Raw genomic sequence first — 19,404 nt, 5'->3', positions numbered from 1 at the left:
TCACACATATTGTTTCTGTGAAAAATACCTTTTTTAATACTATTGAATGTGTCACATAGTGCATTAGTGAATTAAGACATAGTGTATTAAGAAAGAACAAAGCTAAGAAAGTATAATCCAGATCCAGCAGCATACGCCCTATAAAACTCTTTCAACATTAAATCACAAGTGGTTTCTTGTTTTCTCTTGTGTTTCTCTATCATTTCTCCAAATGCAGTCTGTTGCCAAGCATTTGTGTTGCAATGTTACCCTGAACTGAGACTATTACAACAATGCATTGTAACTTTAATTGCAAAGACAAACAAAGATCTAAAAACAGGTAGCATTATCTTTCACACAGAGCTCATAATAACAGCAACATCCTGTGATGTTGTGATGTGATGAAATGGAATGAAATGAAATAAAGTAAAACGCTAACTAGCTGTTTTAGTGAAAATCCTTATTCCTAAGGTGTTTTTGGCTATTAATAACTGTTAAATGTTCACAGGTTGTTTCAAAAGTAAGGGGTCGACCAATTATCAGCACCAATATTAGAAATTTGTATGGGTATCAGTCATTTTTAGGGATTTTAGGGATTGGGATCATTTTTAACTAAATCCTTTGCAAAATAAAAGTTTTTGTTTACATCATATGTGTGTGTGTATAATTATGTATATATGCATGTAAAATTAAGATTTTTTTAATTTATAATTATATATACTATAAATTACATACACATATTAAAATGTATATACACGTGTACACAAATATTTCTTAAATATATACTACTGTGTGTATTTATTATTTATATTTATTACAAAAACTTTTATTCTGCAAACGATTAGTCACGATTAATCATTTTGCAGCTCTAGTCATTTTCAAAACCGATTTGCTGATAAAATATTTTTTGTCTGAGCCCTTGTGATTCTTAATTTTAGCATTCATTTTCTTTTTTACACAAGACATATCTGATCTGTAATAATCGGTATCGGCCTAAATTAATCGACCCTTTAACTCTTTCCCTGCCAATGACAAGTTTTTCCGGCAATTCGTATTTCCCCTCTTACCCTACTTATAAAATGCGGAAATATTCCCTCAGGGCAAACATTTCAAACTCTGTTTATGTTTGAGGATTGCTCTGAATCTGATCTCTATCAAAAGTCTTTTTTTGCTAAAAATTTGGTATTTTTGAAGAAACCTACCCATATTTGAAAGGTGATTAAAAGAGAACAAATGAAGGTAAGATCTTTTTTTTAAAAGCAGAGGATCTGTTCTTTCATTTGATATATTGTATGTTTAAAGAAATAAACATTTTCTGGAAGATATTAAACTTTTATGAAAATCACAAAAAATGCTGGCGCTGGCTGGCAACTTTAAAAAAAGGCTGGCGGGGAAAAAGTTAATTTAAGTCGCAATATAAAAAATACAATTGCACTGATTAAGCATACCACCAAAGCAGAAAAAAAATACTAAACCACTCATGTAAATGTAGTTTCCTGAGTTTTTTGTCCTGCATGGAGAATTTGGAGGTTGTCCGTGTATTTGTAACTGTAGTTGCAGCATTACATCCGCTTTCAAGAAAATAGTCTCACCTTCACAAATAGTTGAAGGGGGTGGGGGCATCTCTCCAACTCGTCCAATTACACCAGTGCTTATAAACGACGAGGGTTGCGATTGAGTCGCCTGTCCTTTGGGGCGTGGAGGAGTGACAGACGCAAACTTTTTGGGTTGGTTGTAGAAAGAAGGTGCGGTGACTTTGAGGGAAACCGAGGAGGTTACCATAAAGGGTTTGCTGCTGCTGGAGTCAGCCATCTTGATCTGAAAGTGATGTAGGGAAAACATGTCATTTATGAGCAAATAAAGACGAAAAATTACAGAATCAGATTACTTTAACCACAGCAGCATTTTTAATGCAAACAAGAAATTGTAATTCAAGACCACTGGGAGTGATCTAGGCTGCATAGTTTGGCAGACAGCATATGGAAAATCTTAACATTTTGTCAGTGATGTGTAGCTTGGTGCCTGAATCAGTTTTGTCAGTGTTAAACTGATCCTTTAGAGAGCAGTCCATCTGTACGCAAGTTAGTTAAACATCTGGGTAGCATTTCAAAGACCTCAACCACATATCATAAGTTTTTAAAAGGGCTGAACATGACCAGGAAATTGATCAATGTTTGTGAAGTTGTCAGGAACACGTTTAGCAGGAACACAAGTTAATAAGTTCAGATACTTTAATGGGATGTTAAACAGATGGTTATAGTCTGTTCCACTTAGTTTTACTGTAACTACAGGGAAGTAAATACATCACAATGAATAAGCTTGTTCCTATGTTTTAAAACAGATCTTACAGCTTTAAACCTTCTTTAAACTACATGTACCATAGACAGAACATTCAATGTGATCTATATAACTGTACACTTTAAAAATGCTGGGTTATTTTCAACCCAGCGTTGGGTCAAAAAGAGACAAGCCCAACCCATTGGGTTGTAATTTAACCTATGCTTTGTTTAAACCTAATTATTTAAACCCACAATTCTAGGTTGTTTTAACCCAATATTAGGTCAAGTATAAACATTTTCTGGATTAATTTAACCCAACGGCTGGGCTCGTCCCTTTATGAGCCAACATTGGGTTGAAGCCCCCCCAGCATTTCTTACATCTCTTTCCTGAGGTAAACCAAGGAAATCCTTGAATAAGGTGCAAAGACTATTTTCATTTCACTTTAAAATTTTAGAACTGTGTTGTTGAGCCAGGTACACATGTATGTGTGCAGTAGTATAGCACTGAGCTGGGAAAACCCTGTACTTTACTTCCCTAATATAATCTCAGGTACCTTTATTGTTATCTAATTTGACTAGTTTCATATCCACACTTTGTTTCAGATCCAGATAATGGTTTCAACTACAAGCCTAAAGATAGCCGATGCCAACAAAATTGCACAGACTGTGACGTCTGCTCACGATGCTCCCACGCTGGCTGCGCCTGGGTTCAAAGTTGCCCTGGCAGACCATACGGAGGGCGGCCATGCAGCGCATCCATTCTGTGCCTGCATGGGATAACTTTCCATACCAGCAGATGGCAGTACTTGTGCGACGACTAAATTTGTGCGACAACTAAATTTGACCTTTTTTTGTGATGTGACACTGAATTGGAAACAGCACAGTTTCTGCATCTATTATCAAAGTATGTATTAGTAATACAGTGGAAATTAGTAGAAATGTGATTATTTGGTTAGCATGTTGATTTACGGTGTGTGCCCCTAAATTTTCTGGTTGCGCCCCTAAAAATTTTCAGTTGGGGGCCACTGTGCTCCTAGTGAAAAAAATTAGTCTGGAGCCCTGAAGTTGCACGATCCTATTTCATCAATTGCGCTGAAAATTCAGAGAAAGCTCTAACATATACAAGTACAAAACAGTGTGCAGCATGTTTACTTACAACACAAGCAGCGGACTCCGACATAATATTAGTTTGCGTCCATATAAACTCATCATTACTCCCGCTGGCATTTAAATGACAGTCGAGAGACTCGCCCACCATCTCGACAGACCACAACCTCATAGTATTCAGGACAGAAGCGATCGAAAGTGGACAAAAGAGACGGATTCAAATACCAGGTGTAAACGTGATATGCATCTCTCGTCCACTTGTGATCCGATCGATGAAAACACATAATACCACTTAATACCAAGTGTAAACAGCAAAGTTTTAAAACCAAACGCTACAGCTGCAGTGTGGGAGTATTTCGGATATAAACCTAATGGCCGAGGGGAACCACTAAACCTGAACGAGTCGGTTTGTCGCATTTGTGGTAAAACGCAGTCCTTCCAGAAAAACGCAGAGTTTTTTTGTGATTGTTGCGGGCAAAAATCCTCGATTTTGCGGCACGTTTTCTTAAAAAATGCGATGGAATATGCGGGATATTTATGCAATTTATGCGATGGAATTGCGGGAATTTGCGAAAATTGCGGAACTTGCAAAAGCTGCAATGATGTTCACGTCACATAATCACGTCACTTCATAATGTTCCCATGGCAATAGAGGACACGGCTGTGCTTTTGGGAAGTAAATGCAACATTTTTTAACTTTCTGCTAATATATATGTGACTTGTTGCTACAAAAATGCGGAGATTATGAAATCATGCAAGCCCCGCATATTTTGTGCGCGTAAATATGTAATTAATGCGGCGAAAGTGCGTCGTATTTGGAAAAAAATGCAGCCCCGCATAAATATGCGGACTTTGGCTGATTGTGCGATCGCACGATATAGTGCATAATCGCGTTTTTCTGGAGGGACTGAAAACCGTAGCACTTAAAAGCGGCAACACAACAAACATGCATATGCACCTAAAACACAATCATTCGGTTATTTTGTTCATTTCTTGTGGATATTTAAAATATCTTCCAGTTCCAGTATTACATATTGTTTATAACAAAGTTTATAAATCTTTGAAAAGGTGTACCTGCATAATTATAACGGTCCCGGAGCAACAATATTATCGTCTATCGCGACAAATTCTGAGACAATTGATCGTCTAGCAAAATTTGTTATCGTGACAGGCCTAGTAAGTCAAAAAGCATGAAATACCATTAACCCTGCCCCCCCAACACTGCAGTAGATGAGCAACTGACTATCCAAGTGCCCATACAGCACTATTCGAACTTCAGAAATTGAGTTTTCTTTCTCACGTAAATCTCACCAATAAAACCCCACTATTTTTCAGACACAGATGGTGAAAAGCACACAGAGATACACAGTCTTCTTTTTGCAAACTGTTATTTCTGTTTTATACATGTATGCATGCAAGAGTGAGCTCTCCAAGCTGAGGTTAACATGGCTGAGGTCAACCTGTGGTTTTCTCCTTATGAGGCTTTGGTGTATACAGTCAAGTGAGCTGAAGTAGACGCAGTTCAAGTGCTTTAAGACATGTGGATGTGATATACCACAGGAGTGCTCTGGTGGCATGAGTTATGCCCAAATATTTACCTTAAGCATGTTTGCCATTTGAGCTGACATTACCTCATTCCCCATGTCCTGCTTCTGCAGCTGAGCCGGGTCTCATTTGACCTTGTGACTAAGTCATGCTGTTTCTTCTCTGTGTTTTTTGTAACACAACCAGTAAACCCTTAAACATTTACTTTAATAAGTATGAATTACGAATGAAGGCAAACACTTTCAAGACACCAGACTCAGCCTGCCCTGTCCTAGCCAATCAGCTTACTCCTTCAATTGTTGCCTCTTGAAAGATTCTTTATAATGCAAGGAAAATGGCTCTGTATCTTTAACAAACCATGACATGATTTGACAGGCCATAATAGGGGGATCAGGCTAGAATAACAAAAACATATGTTCAGTAACAGCTTGTGGGGAGCAAAAGGTAACATCTGAAAAATGAAAATATAAATTATTAGTTATTTCCTGTTTTAACTTGTAGAAATAACACGGGTCACATTGTATATATATTCTCAAACCACCCACCCTCAGTCTAAACTTACTGGTAAATGATTTTTAATGAGGGGGGTGATTATGGATTGTTTAGCATTTGAGTTCCTACTAAACCACAACCACAGGTTTCAAGTTCTGGCATGAACGAAAGAGGTCTGGTGCTCACAAACATTGCTAAAATATCTTAAATCACCTGGCGTGAGGCACAGATCCATTCTGTCCTGATTCATGGCTGATTTAAGATGTTTTTCTGATGGTTACAGATGCTTTGATGTGAACCATTTTCATATCTCAAGAGATCTTAATGGATTCTGGGGAACATACGTGGAAGCACAAAATTTAGGGCAAAAAGAGAGACTAAGAGAGGGGTTTAAGACTATTTTTAGTTGAGAGGCAGCCACATGTAAAGTGCAAATTCTTCACCTTTTTCTTCTGGTTCAGTTTAATAATGCAGAGGTGCATGCACCAATGAAATATTCACACAAGACAAGCCACAAACCCTTACATTAAAAAAAATAATTTTTGCAGCTCCTTATCTGATCTCTGATTCTTACTCAGTACAGAAAAAAGTGTACCCTAAGGCCTTGGCATACTTAAAGCAAAACAAAGAACGAATAAGTGTCATTTCGAGAGAAAAAAAACTGGTCATCACAAAAACATTTTCAAGTTTTGTTGGTTCGAACAATCTACCAGTTAGAAGTATCAGGCAATGATTGTACCAGCTACGAAACCCATTCTAACTGCCATTGGTTGAACATAATGACATAATCGGTGGGCGTGACTTGGAGCTCTTTCGACTTCGTCACATGTGTATTTTCTGGTTCATTTCCTGATCTTCGTCACATATTATACATTAAAAGCACACTTGTTTTTGCCCCAATTTTTCATGAGCTGAACACAAAGATCTAAGAGTTTTTCTATGTACACAAAAGGCATATTTCTCTCGAATATTGTTCACAAATCTGTCTTAATCTGTGTTCACCAAAAGATTTTTTTTAAACCTAATCTACTTTTCAAAATGTGAGAAACCACAAACATGATAAAAAAATCAATTATTTAACACGTTTGTTCCTATAGTGTATGGGGATTACAAACAACGCGAGTTTCGCAGCCAAACGTGACTTCACAGTAAACATGGCGAACAATGGGCATAAAGAAATTTAATTAATACAATGGATTGCTTTTTTACATTTCTAATGTCAACAGGGATCCGACCTTAGTTAACTTCAAATTCAAGGACCTTTCAAGGACTTTCCAGGTCCAATACCTTCAAATTCAAGGACTAAATGTGGGGACACATTTTAAGTGAGAGCAATGTTACATCATGGTACCTTTTAGAGATCGACCGATACTCATTTTTTTAAACCGATGCCAATAACAAATATTTGGATGCTTATGTGCCCGATAACCGATATGCTAAACCGATTTTTATTTACTGTTATACTTCTGTTTTTGACATAATAATTACTACTACACTACTGAACTGAACAAACCCTTATAATAATAATCATAATCACTCCCTCTTTGCATACAAAGTCATAAATAGAGGGGTCTAAAAGAGTGAAGAATAATATTAATTTAATGAATAATGTAGAAACAATATTCCCAATACATGGACCATTCCAAACACCCCTATCATTTCGTCAGAAATGGACTGATCCAAAGTTCGGCAGCGGTTGGCAGCGGGAGAGAGAGAAAACTATAGCGGAGTTGGCTGCTTGTTATACATAGTTTATAGAGTAAAACAGGTGGATTAAGTGCCTTTTTTGGAATAATATGGTTGTTTTGACCAGCAACATGATGTAGCCTTCAGCAGTCCAACAAGTAGTTGGCAAAGAGGTTTTACAAATAATATCACTGACTGAAATACTACATTCAGGAAAGTTACAAACAAAACGGCTTATATATCACTGAATTTCTTAACTGGTAATGTTATTTGATGTCAGAATAATTCATATTTTGTTGTTATATCTTATGAAATGGCTGTTGACAGCGCTGTTATCTATGCATTTACTCACGCATTAACTGTATCAAACTTTGACCGCTTGCGGAGGTAATAAATAATTAATTCATATCCACAGACATTTATATAGATATTTTAGCAAAATAATGTTTATCTGGTAAATTGTAATATAACTTAGTGTAAATCTTGTTAAAAGCTTCAGCCTTCAACCCCGGTAAGTGAACAGCACGTGATTTTGTGAGTTCGTCTCTATTCTTGGACAAACTGCATACATTGCTTTTAATATATCAACTTATTTAACATAACATACATTAATGCACAAATAAGATGTGTTATAAATGCCTCAGATGCAGAGTAAGTATACTCAAAGTCCTTTTAATGAAGTCGCGTCACTCCGCCGTCATATCTGCTGTGCACGCTGCTGCTGCTGTGAGCTCCTCTCCTCAGATGCGTCCAGCGCGCAATTCTCAATTCTCTCGTTTATCGGTCAATCCGATATTACAAACCCGATGTCCGATCATCGGAAAATGCTAAAATATCGGGGAAAATATCGGAAAACAGATATATCGGTCGATCTCTAGTACCTTTTAGGATACATTGTTACAGTTCCCTTTTGATGGAACTCGTGCTGCGTCACTGCGGTAACACTTTGGGGACGCCTCCAGGGGTAAGTGCGTCTGAATGTGTATATCAAATTCAACCAATGATGAGGCTTAACGACAAAGACAAGGGGCAGGAAGTATATTGCTATCTGAAATATTGCCAAAGACTGCGTTACAGGGACGCAGAAAGTATGGCAAGGGAGATGCAGCGTCTTGTTCCCTTCTCAAGGAACAACAGTTGCATATGTAACCCGAGACGTTTTCATGTGTCAAACATAAAGCATTTTGGTATGAATCAACATTCGCATACAGAAGATATAAGCATTTAAAGCGAACAGTTTAGCACGTGTGCTTAAAAAGTCTCGAATTTGTATGATATTATCCTACACTACACAGAGAATAATATGGATTTTTTTCCAGAAAACTTGTTGCATAAAATAAATTCAAGCACTTCAATGACCTGTATCTATGTATGTATATTTTCAAAAACTTCCCAGAGCCTTGAATTTTTCCCCCCAGATTCACATACTCTTAAGGATTTCAAGGACTTGTGGGAACCCTGTGTTCATCTCACTTTGGACTGTGCCCACTGGGCCATGTAGTTGTTATGGTTTCATCTTTCATCAGCTCGCTTTTTGATTGGGTATTGTTTCGTTTTATGTGACAATCTACAGTATGCATTTGTCCTTGGGGTTTCAGACAAAAAACAAGATTTCTGATTGTAAATACTCAACATGTTGAATGATTTGCGATCGGAGCAGCCCCCATGTGCTTTTGAGCAAATTCAGACGCTCTTAACACACCGCACACCACGGGAAAATCTGATAAGATAATCGGTTCAACCACGAAGATGATCAAATTGTCATAAGCTTTTACTTTTACATTTGCTTGTGGCCCAAAAGCTTGTGGTGTGTACCCGGCTTTAGTGAGCACTTCTCCTTTACCAAGATAATCCATCCACCTCACAGGATTTTCACACAGTGGTTTCCTCTAGTTCTAAATGAGAGCGTTTTCTCTACATTGAGGTCACCAGCTGCAGGTTATCTTTGCGTGTTTTGTCGTCATACACAGCAACCATGATGTTTGGGTAAAAAATAGTTTGGGTACATTGCTAGACTATCTTCAAGATAGCCAATACAAAAAATTGTAAAGTAGGCAATTCAAACCGACCTAAAAAATGATCAGGGAAAACAAAGTGACTTAACCACTAGTAAAGCTCCAGCAAAAAAATTGGTTCTGATCAAGCCATCACTTGACACATCACTTGTGTGTGTGTGCGCGCGCGTGTGTGTGTGTATAAAGAGAAACAGCTGCAATATAAAGATTCCAATGGCCTTACTCATGTGTCTGCATTTCAGCACTTCATCAAAATGACTGTAAGGTATAAGTCTGACTGTTTTTTATGTGTATAGGTGAAATGAAAACTGAAGCTGAAGAGTGTTTTTAGTTTGGTTCTTCTGATTCCTTCGGTCCGGACCAAAAAAAAAAGAGACATTTAATCTAAGTTCACTTAGCATTTGCACTCGATTTTTAACATTGAACGAAATGCATAACGATAAGGTCGAAACCTGATTGGTCAGCTTTTATAACATGTATTTTACACCAGAGTTGTTTTAATCAACCCAAACCTGCCGATTGTGAACACACCCTTAATACTCTGGCTCCACGCAGCCTACAATGCAGCCTTGATAGATACTGTGGTTTGTTTTGGGAAAAACTATCTGGAGATCACTATGAGACATGCAAATTCCCTGACATTACATTGTCTATACACACAGACACACACAAGAGGAAACAAAAAATGGGATATGTAGAAATTACAGAGAGAAATTTATATGGTGTTGAGACTGCCGATAGGTAGACAGCCCTTTATCAAAAGTCAAACACGCAGCCCTAAAACAAAAGAAATTTGTCACAGTTCCTCTGTGGTTTCCTATGGCTATAATCTGCTAATATTTTACACTGCGGTTTTCTGGCTTCTTCTAGAGATGACCTCATCTTAGCTCGAACATGTCTCAGGGTTGCTGCAAGAAACAAATGTAGAAAAGAATTTTTAACTATGCAAGGACCATTGTATAAATGTACTTGTACAGCCGTCTATGTGAGAATCTTTTTGTTTTAAAGGATGTTCACACTTACGATAATGTTATGTTAATTTGCTTGCGTGCCGCAGTACTCACGCAAATCAATTACCTTTAACGGCATTAACTAATACTGTAGATTTCCTTTACTAAAAATGTTTACATCAGTGAACGTGTGAATATTCTGTTCTTGCTGCATTTACAGCAGCTATAACCAGCTGATCTCCTCCTCAGCATGCTGTGTTCCGCATATCTTAAAACAGTGAAACTAGCTTGTGTTATCTTATCATCTTATCTATTGCTGTAATCAATGTGGTAGACTAAAAACATTACGTACTCAACTTCATTTGCTGTGGTACCGAGATTGGTCAATTGTAACTGTAAAGCGTTAATGGTGTTTGTACCAACTACTGAAATTTTGGTACCATGACAACACAGGTTAGGATAAGTTGTAGCTTTATTTCTATGAAACTGTCAACTACTCTTTGATGAGCAAATCACTGTCCAACACCACAGTTTGTTGTGAGTTTCAAAGGTCTTGTCACCTATGACATCAGTGATGATGAACAATGACTAATATGCGAGTAATTTCCTTTCCCAAACCCAGCCCAACAAAAAGTACAAAAGTACAACAAGTTTGTTGGGCCGCTGTGTTATGGTATAGTGACAGTTCACTTGTCAAAAGTTGTTTTAGAGGAGCAAACTTGAAAAACACATGACACGTCCACATTGTCTGGGTTATGCTTGGTATCAAAGACATTTTATCCAAGATGCGTCACTGCTATAGCTACGAATGGGCGAGATCGCAACGGTCAATATGGTCACTCTAGCAAAAAAATTCCCACCTTCCGGAAAAAAGAGCCAATCGTCAACCCTTAAAGAATGACATCATCTAGGGGAGGGGTTTTGTATAGACTTGCATGTTCTTTGGTAGAGTACCTGCCGATTGTTTGCGCATGCGCAGTATCTGACAGGCCTTGCCTTAGGCAGCATTCCAATATAGGAAGGCATCAAGGGCCAAAGCACGTCCAAATCCAATATTTGCTTTACTTCTTGTATCCTGAAACACCTTCATCAGGTCGATTTTTCAAGACTGCATACATGTATCCTTCGCTGTTTCAATGTCCCACAATTCAATGAGTGTGCACGGGAAATGTGATTGTTCGAGCCTGGTCGAGCTCGAGGCAACAAGTGAGCTGCCTAAGCTTATGGACGCAGCCCTTGTTGGTATGAATACAAACCACATTGATAGCATAATTGCGTCATAATTGGAGAAAGGTAAAAAAATCTGGGTCATAAAGTGACTTCTTAAATCAACACCTTTTTGTCTAAAGGAATAAGCGAAAGAAGGTGGACGCATTACAATAATTTACCACGGTTTGAACAGCAATATGACTAATGTTTAATAAAATTTGTGATTATTATTTTAAAAATAATTTCAAAGCAAATGCCATTTAGCAAGCAATTATGCAAATATGCTCTGTTTGCGGTTGCCAAGCAACGCAGCAACTTGACTCATTAGCATAAAAGAATCAGCGGCACATTTCTGCATTTTACAAACGCTTCTACGGCAACTCATCAAATCGGAGCTGCTATCCTATGTATATATAATGCCATCTACTTCCATAACGTTGTGTTGAGCGTTGAAAATTACATACTTAGTAAAAAAATCGCTTTACAATAAGATAAGGTTATGCATTTCACTCCAGGCAAAATCTCTAACATTATGGAAAAATCACACTGACGTCGCCTAAAGTCAAGACCAGCGACCCCCATTGTCATCCTTAGGGACTCCACCCAAAGTAATCCTACATTCATTCATAACATTTCCCACTCTACAGTAAACTGCCATTGAAAGGTTTTACATTTGTAAAGTTGTTCCTGGTGTTCGCTTATCATGCCCATTGCAAGCTAAAACATGTTGCTTTCACCTTATATGGATATCTGACTGGAAACCTAGTGACACGAGAGATAAAACTCCCCTTGAACGTAATAAAAAAGTTAACCGAAGACAACCATTTCTTATTATGTTGTCCACCTCAGAATCTAAACACGAATGGATATTAGGAAACGTTTACTGATTTTATTACCATAATACACGTTCCTGGTAAACACAATTAATGCCCCACCCCTCTCACTTCACACCAATTAAATACACAGTTATGTGACAAATATCTTAAATCTGAAAATGTATCTATAGACACACTATGAAACATCTTCACAGCCCAAAGCAGTTAAAGCCACACAACCAACCTATGAATGATACCCAGTCACATTATACAACACTACACATACAATGTGATCAAACACGGCTTGTGGCATCGACAGAAAAGTATACCGCTATTTCTGTGTGGCAAAGCGCTGGCATTAGATTTATGTTATATATAAAAAGATACCAAATAAATTCACTTACCACTCGTTACTTCGGGAGACGTGCAGATAACGTTATGCCAGCAACCAAATCGATTTTTTATTTATTTTAGTAGTCCCTGCGATATTATTGATAAACCTTCTTCTTTAACGCTTCTTCTCTTTTAATGTAAATCGCGTTATGATGCTGTCTTGGCTTTAGGCATCATTCTGTTGAAATTGTTCTCCTGCTCTTGCTCACCACTGAATCTGATCCCTATCCGCATGAACTTTTTCCTAATGTACTGACTCTAGACACACACTTCCGGTTTCAACTTCCGCATTCTCCTAACCGCTGGAGGCGGGACAATCCGTGGCCAATGATGACTACACTGCTGATAACAATCTACATGCTGTCAACTCCAAGAATTATGCGAAGAAAAAGGCCTTACGCAATTCCCAAATGGTTCACGAAGAGACATTTATATCAAGATAATTGTGGCTAGTTGTCACACGCTAACACATTTCCCAGGGGGGTATTTTTTTTCTTCATACACTGCAATGAAATCTTAAAAGTCAAACAAAAAAGAGTTGTCATTTCTGTGGGTGCAGGTTGTTACACTATAAAGTTAGCCTGGGTGCCAGCCGATCTTAGCCCCGCCCACCACGATTTGAAAAACGGGGAAGATCAAATTCTGACTAGAATTGAGAATGACAACGTCAGGCTACTATAAAGTGGAAATGGACATTAAATTTAGTAAAGACTTTTCAACAAAATATAAAGAGCAAAATTTTGTATAGACAATGTACATGCAAAAAATTCTGAATGTGAAAAATAAACAGTTATAAAATAAATAATAAAAGTAAAATGTCCAATACAAATGAATTGCCCCAAATTATTATTATTATACAACACAGATATAAATGAAAGCCACTGCACAGTGATCTATCTATCTATATATCTATATCTATATCTATATCTATATATATATATATATATATATTTTTTTTTTTTTTCCTCAAATATCCTATACCTGTAGGTGCCTAGTTCTATAGAAAACAGCTTCGTCTTACCTTTCTGCTTGTATCTCTCTCACTTTTTCTCTGTTTCCCTCTTCCCACTTATTTGCTTATTTGTGTGTTTCTCTCTCTCTCTCTCTCTCTCTCTCTCTCTCTCTCTCTCTCTCTCTCTCTCTCTCTCTCTCTCTCTCTCTCTCTCTCTCTCTCTCTCTCTCTCTGTAGGCCGTGCAAATCAGTTTTCTGTATGATAATTTTTCTGCTGTCTCAGATGCACAGCTGTTGAGTCCTCCCCCTACATCTCTCCCTCCAAACAAGTTCTGTCTCGCTTGACTTTCGCACAGGTCCTGTCTATTATGAACCTCTCTCTCTCTTTTTCTCCTTCTCACCCCCATTCTCTCGCCCCCTTTGGATTCTTCAAACATTCTTTATTCTATGACATCAGCCCTGCCTGCCTTTCCTTGTAAGGGCAGAGTGGGTGAGTAAGTGATTGAGAAAGACAGCCGGAGAGAAAGAGAAAAAGAGGGAGAGATACAGGAGGTTGGGGGTTGATTAGATACAGACCCAGGACTGGTTGGCGGTACACAGAAGAAAAGAAAGAAGAGAAACACGCCGTGCTCAATGCTGCAATCTAACTGACACCAAAACCTCGCTCGAAACACTTCCAAAGTCAAGTTAACTTTAAATAGCAGTGGTCAACCTCTATTTTGCTGCCCATACTATTTTCCACCGCAGGTTTTAACTTAATTCGAAACAAATAGGGTCATCTGAAAGGCATTAACAATTTCGTTTCTGAGAACACAAAATACATGAGATGTTCATGTTCTTGTTCTAGGCTTAACCTTGCTAAAAAGAAAAACAACTCAGACCAGAAAGAATTTTCATGTTTGGTGATGATCTAACTGGTAAACCAGCACAGCTATGCAGTTTACAAGCAAAAATAATGGTGAACCAGCAAGGTCTTTCTCATGAAATTTTGGATTCGCTAACCCAAAAATAATATTATGCCATTATTTAAACCACTTTGGGGTGGTTTCCCAGACAGGGATTAGTTTAAGCCAAGACAAGGCCTTAGTTTAATTATGAAATATAGTTATAACAAACATGCCTTACTAAAAACAATACTGGTGGGCATTTTGAGGCAAAACAAAGGGCACTGTGTAAGATATGTCAGTGCAAGATGTTATCAGTTTGGACAGCTCTTACATTTATTTTAGTCTAGGACTGATCCCTGTCTGGAAAACCGCACCTTTTTGTCATTCCAAACCCATAAACTTACATCTTTTTCAGTGCAACATAAAAACCGAATTTTAAAGGTGCAGTGTGTAATTTTTTGAGAAGGATCTCTTGACAGAAATGCTAAATATTATACAAACTATATTATCAGGGGTGTAAAGACCCTTTATAATGAACCGTTATGTTTTTATTACCAAAGAATTAGATGTTTTATCTACATACCGAGGGTCCCCTTACATGAAAGTCGCCATTTTGTGCCACAATGTTTCTACCGAAGCTCTTAACGGACAAACTTTTTTTACTTAGTTGTCTCCGAAGATGAAATGTTTGTCCGTTGGTGGTTACCGTAGCTTCTCTATGTGTTTCAAAAGCAAGGGGTGAGCAGTGAACTGAGCTATTGGTTGCAATTCGCAACCTCACCACTAGAAACTGCTAAAATTTACACACTGCACCTTTAAAGGGATGGTTCACCCAAAGATGACAATTTTGTCATTATTTACTCACCTCATGTTGTTACAAACCTATAAATTTCTTTATTCTGATGAATACAAAAGAAGACATATAAAAAAATGTTTGTAAAGAAACCGTTTGTGAGCCCCATTCACTTCCATAGTAGAAATAAACAATACTATGGAAGTCAATGGTGCCCCAGAACTGCTTGTTTACAAAGATTCTTCAAAATATCTTCATTTGTGTTCAGCAGAACAAAGAAATGTATATAGGTTTGTAACAACATGAGGGTTGTTAAACTGTCCCTTTAAAATGTTTTACATTCATTTGAACAAATAAGCTCCAAAATAAGACTTATAAGTAGCACAAAAGTAGTCAATACAAATGTAAAGCAAAATTCACAATTTTCCGAAGCGTTTTGTTTAATGATTTAATGGTCTCAAATTTACGTCATAATTTTCTCCACTGACTTTTATGATTTAGTTTATTGACATCAAGGGTCATAAATTCTCATGTGTCTCATAAACCAAACGTCAAATGACGTGACGTCAAATCCACAGGGTTCCCACACCTTAGGTAACTTCAAATTCATGGACCTTTCAAGGACTTTCCAATACCCTCAAATTCAAGGACTAAATGTGGGGACACATTTCAAGTGAGAGCAAGGTTACATCATGTTACCTTTTAAGATACATTGTTACAGTTCCCTTTCGAGGGAACAAGACGCTGCGTCATTGCGGTTACACTTTGGGGAAGCCTCCAGGGGTGCGTCTGAATGTGTATATCAAATTCAACCAATGGTGAGGCTTAACGACAAAGATAGGGTGACGCAGGAGCCAGGAAGTATATCGCTATCTGAAATATTGCCGAAGACGGCGTTACAGGGACGCAGGAAGTATGGCAAGGGAGATGCAGCGTCTCGTTCCCTTTTCAGGGAACAACAGTTACATACGTAACCTGAGACATTTCATGTGTCAAAGCATTTTGGTATGAATCAACATTCGCATACAGAAGATATAAGCATTTAAAGTGAACAGTTTAGCATCTGTGCTTAAAAAGTCTAGAATTTTTATGATATTTTTCTACACTACACAGGGAATTATATTGATTTTTTCCCAGAAAACTTATTGCATAAAATAGATTCAAGCACTTTCAATGACCTGTATCTATGTATGTAGATTTTTAAAAACTTCCCAGGGCCTTGAATCCCCCCCAGATTCACAAACTTTCAAGGATTTCAAGGACCCGTGGGAACCCTAAATCCAGAATAAGATCAAGGTTTGTTTTTATTTTGGGGTGTTCTACTTGAGAAGCCCAGTGGGGTCACCAGCATCTGCTACTGCGCACCAGCACCCAAAACATAACATATGCTGATGATGCTGATCATTTTAACAAGGGATTTGCCTTATTTACTCAATGTTTATTTAAAAATAACATTCATGTAAGGATGTAACTGTACTTTAACTCGTATGCAGGAAGGTACTGTAATTCCACCCATCCTGCACATCTGGTAGTTTTCAACTCTCTTTTTCTCTCATTCTCTCTACCATCTCTCCTTCCCTCCCTCGCACCAACAATCTTTATCCTCCTGAGGCCTATTAATGATTCAGGTGCATTATGTTTTTTTTCTTTTTTCACACAGTGGCCTGGAAAATATCTGCTGTTCACTCCGACTGCACGACTCTCCACCGCAGTCTCTCATTTAGCACACACGCTAAGCGAACTGTCAGGGGAACATATGGCCGTCATTCAAAATCAGCACTCCAAAACAACAACCGAATATTGTTACTATGGAAAAAGCTGTCATTAAATACAGTAAGGATCCAGATCCCAACCAGCATTCCGTGTGGTGGATGCTTGGTGGGTAATGACAGTAAAGTAATAGTATAAGCCCTTGAGGCTGCCAAATGACTGCAGTTTATAAGGCTTGAAGAGGTACATTCACTCGGCAATATAGCCTAGTGGGTTTAAAGATGACTTTGCACAGAAAGAGACCTTTTGGCATCAGAGTCGAGCCTGGAGCTCCGCCAAGACTTAGCATGGAACAATTATCACGAAACTATGACTCATAGTGTGCGTGTACCGCACCGTACGTCTCGGCTAACTCAACTTTAACATGCACATTCAGTGACACATACTCAGCCCAATTTACTGGACACAAAGAGAGTCATATTACTTCTCGTTTTCAGCTCTTTTTGCTTTCTCTCGTGCAAGGATGTTTGTGTTCCCTCCAAGAAATGTGCATCGCACATTTATGCATAAACATGGCAAACACATTCATGCATAAACATGTACATGGCAAACACATTCATGCATCCTCCATTCATAAAAAAGCATGTACATTTACTCAGGAACACATCAAAATTCACACATTACTAGTGCTTGCTTAATATGTGACCTTGCCTGTGTAAACCCAGCTAAACCCCAGTTTCTACATAATATCATCCTACATAATGTGAAAATATAACCTTGATATCTTTAATATTGACTGAGTAAGATCATGAAATTAACGTGAAATCTACTGAAATCAAACTTTTAATCGCACAATTAGATTATGAGATTTTGGACTGGATTGCTCATAAGCGTTAACATGTTTCTCAATGTCCATAATCGAATCCTAAGCATTTTTGTTGAAAAGATGTGTGCTGTTACTTTAAGATTTGCATTTAGGGAACCAAGCCAAATGGGGACCAGAATAGCATAGAAAATTGGGTGGGGTCATCAAATTTGGGCCGCGATGAGCTAAAACCATTCAGATTACCTTACCGGTGGCAACCACCTAAAACACATCCATTGGCAGAAGAGATTTATTCAGAAATGTCAAAATGAACTTGAGAAATATTGTCTGAAAATCACATTGCAGGTCTACCATTGTCCACTAGATGCCAGCATACAATTTCAGCTTAAACTTAAGCATAGGAGAAAAGGTAAAGAAAGATGTCAAGTTTTTTCTGGTGGGGTGGTTGGTGTTTATTTATTGCGGATATACATGTAAATCACATGATGGAGAGCTTAAAAGTCTTTTAGGTGGAGTATTATGGATGGATGTGGGAAAAGTGATGATGATGATGATGATAAACGAGAGTCTAGGCAAAAAGGAAGGGAATGTAGGTTAACCTGAAGACTGAGGGAACGTCTAAATTATAGAGGAGGGATGGGACACGGAGACACGAATTTAAAAGGTTTAAAAACAGCAAAAGAGACAGAGAGGACTTATTGGTGCTTGTCTTTGAATCCTAATGATGAGCAGTGGCGGATGCAGAACGTGACATATGGGTGGGCATGGATTAAGTCCGGGTGGGCCTGAATCTATGGGTGTCACTTTTGAATAAGAAACTATAACAAGTCTATAAAATTCGTCAAAACCTCAGAACACTAATTTAAACAGCATACACACACACCCGAACTGCACGTCACATTTTTGACATTATTGATACTTTAAATTGTAATGCAACGTGACATTTATTAAGCCTTTTTGGTAAAAAAAAATATTGGGCTCTCATAGCCTACAAAAAAGAACCTGCACACAGTGACAGGAAATATAAATGATCCCAAAAAAACCTTATACTTTTTTAAATAACCTATTAAAGTGTTTAAATAAATACGGCTACTAAATGCTTAAAATGAAGCTTCTAACATCATATTATTTTCATGCAAATCACTAAAAATATATTTTCGTTCTCACATATTTAAGTTAACTTACTAAATAAAGAAAGAAAAAGGAAATTGCTAGAATAATGTTAGACTCTGGGGTTAAACGAAATGACAAAAAAATAAACATTTAATATACTTTTTGATGAGCACAAGAGCAAGCCTACTCGTGAAGAGCGGAGCCGAGGAGCGCGCATATCAGACGTGAACGAAAGGAATAATGGATTTAATGCTTTCACTTCAATTCTTGGCAGTTTCACTTGTTAGTGAGGATAGTAATGGCTAACAAGATGACGCCGAATTACATACAACATAATTACCTAACTAAATCTGAGAGAATGCAAACACATTACAATATATTTTCCTCCGCCCGACGGCCAAGGCGCATCATTTTTTTTAGCCCGACAGGAATTCGCCATTGCCCGTAATGGACGTCGGGCAAGCGATTTTGCGAGGTTTGTTTTGTAGAAAGACTCTCTTTAAAGTGAATTTCGTTTTGTATAAATTGTATCTTAATATTAATCAATGTTTGATCAAACAATTGCCTCGATTTAATAAATAGGAAGCAAACCAAGAACGTCTGTGTGGTGTGGATTGAAGTGAACCCACTATATTTCCGCAGCCTACGTCTTT

At 37.8% G+C, this 19,404-nt stretch overlaps 1 protein-coding gene across 3 annotated transcripts in view; it reads right to left on the bottom strand.

Annotated features, from left to right (window-relative positions):
• zyx (zyxin) overlaps positions 1–19,404 on the bottom strand; it is a 40,598-nt gene that overhangs the window by 16,514 nt on the left and 4,680 nt on the right. Inside the window, exons 1-2 of one of the 3 annotated variants that reach the window (XM_055209610.2) lie at positions 13,492–13,765; positions 1,572–1,797 (exon numbers count right to left, since the gene is read on the bottom strand). In XM_055209610.2, the coding sequence (XP_055065585.2) occupies positions 1,572–1,791 (220 nt within the window). In that variant the 5' untranslated portion in view covers positions 1,792–1,797; positions 13,492–13,765. Of the gene's footprint in view, positions 1–1,571; positions 1,798–12,481; positions 12,871–13,491; positions 13,766–19,404 lie in introns of those variants that run through there. The other 2 variants (XM_055209608.2, XM_055209611.2) reach the window with 2 other exon arrangements.

Source organism: Misgurnus anguillicaudatus, chromosome 10, assembly GCF_027580225.2.
Source record: "Misgurnus anguillicaudatus chromosome 10, ASM2758022v2, whole genome shotgun sequence".
NCBI classification, from domain to species: domain Eukaryota; kingdom Metazoa; phylum Chordata; class Actinopteri; order Cypriniformes; family Cobitidae; genus Misgurnus; species Misgurnus anguillicaudatus.
The sequence above is the reverse complement of the archived record's forward strand: the minus strand, read 5'-3'. Positions and strand labels throughout refer to the sequence as shown.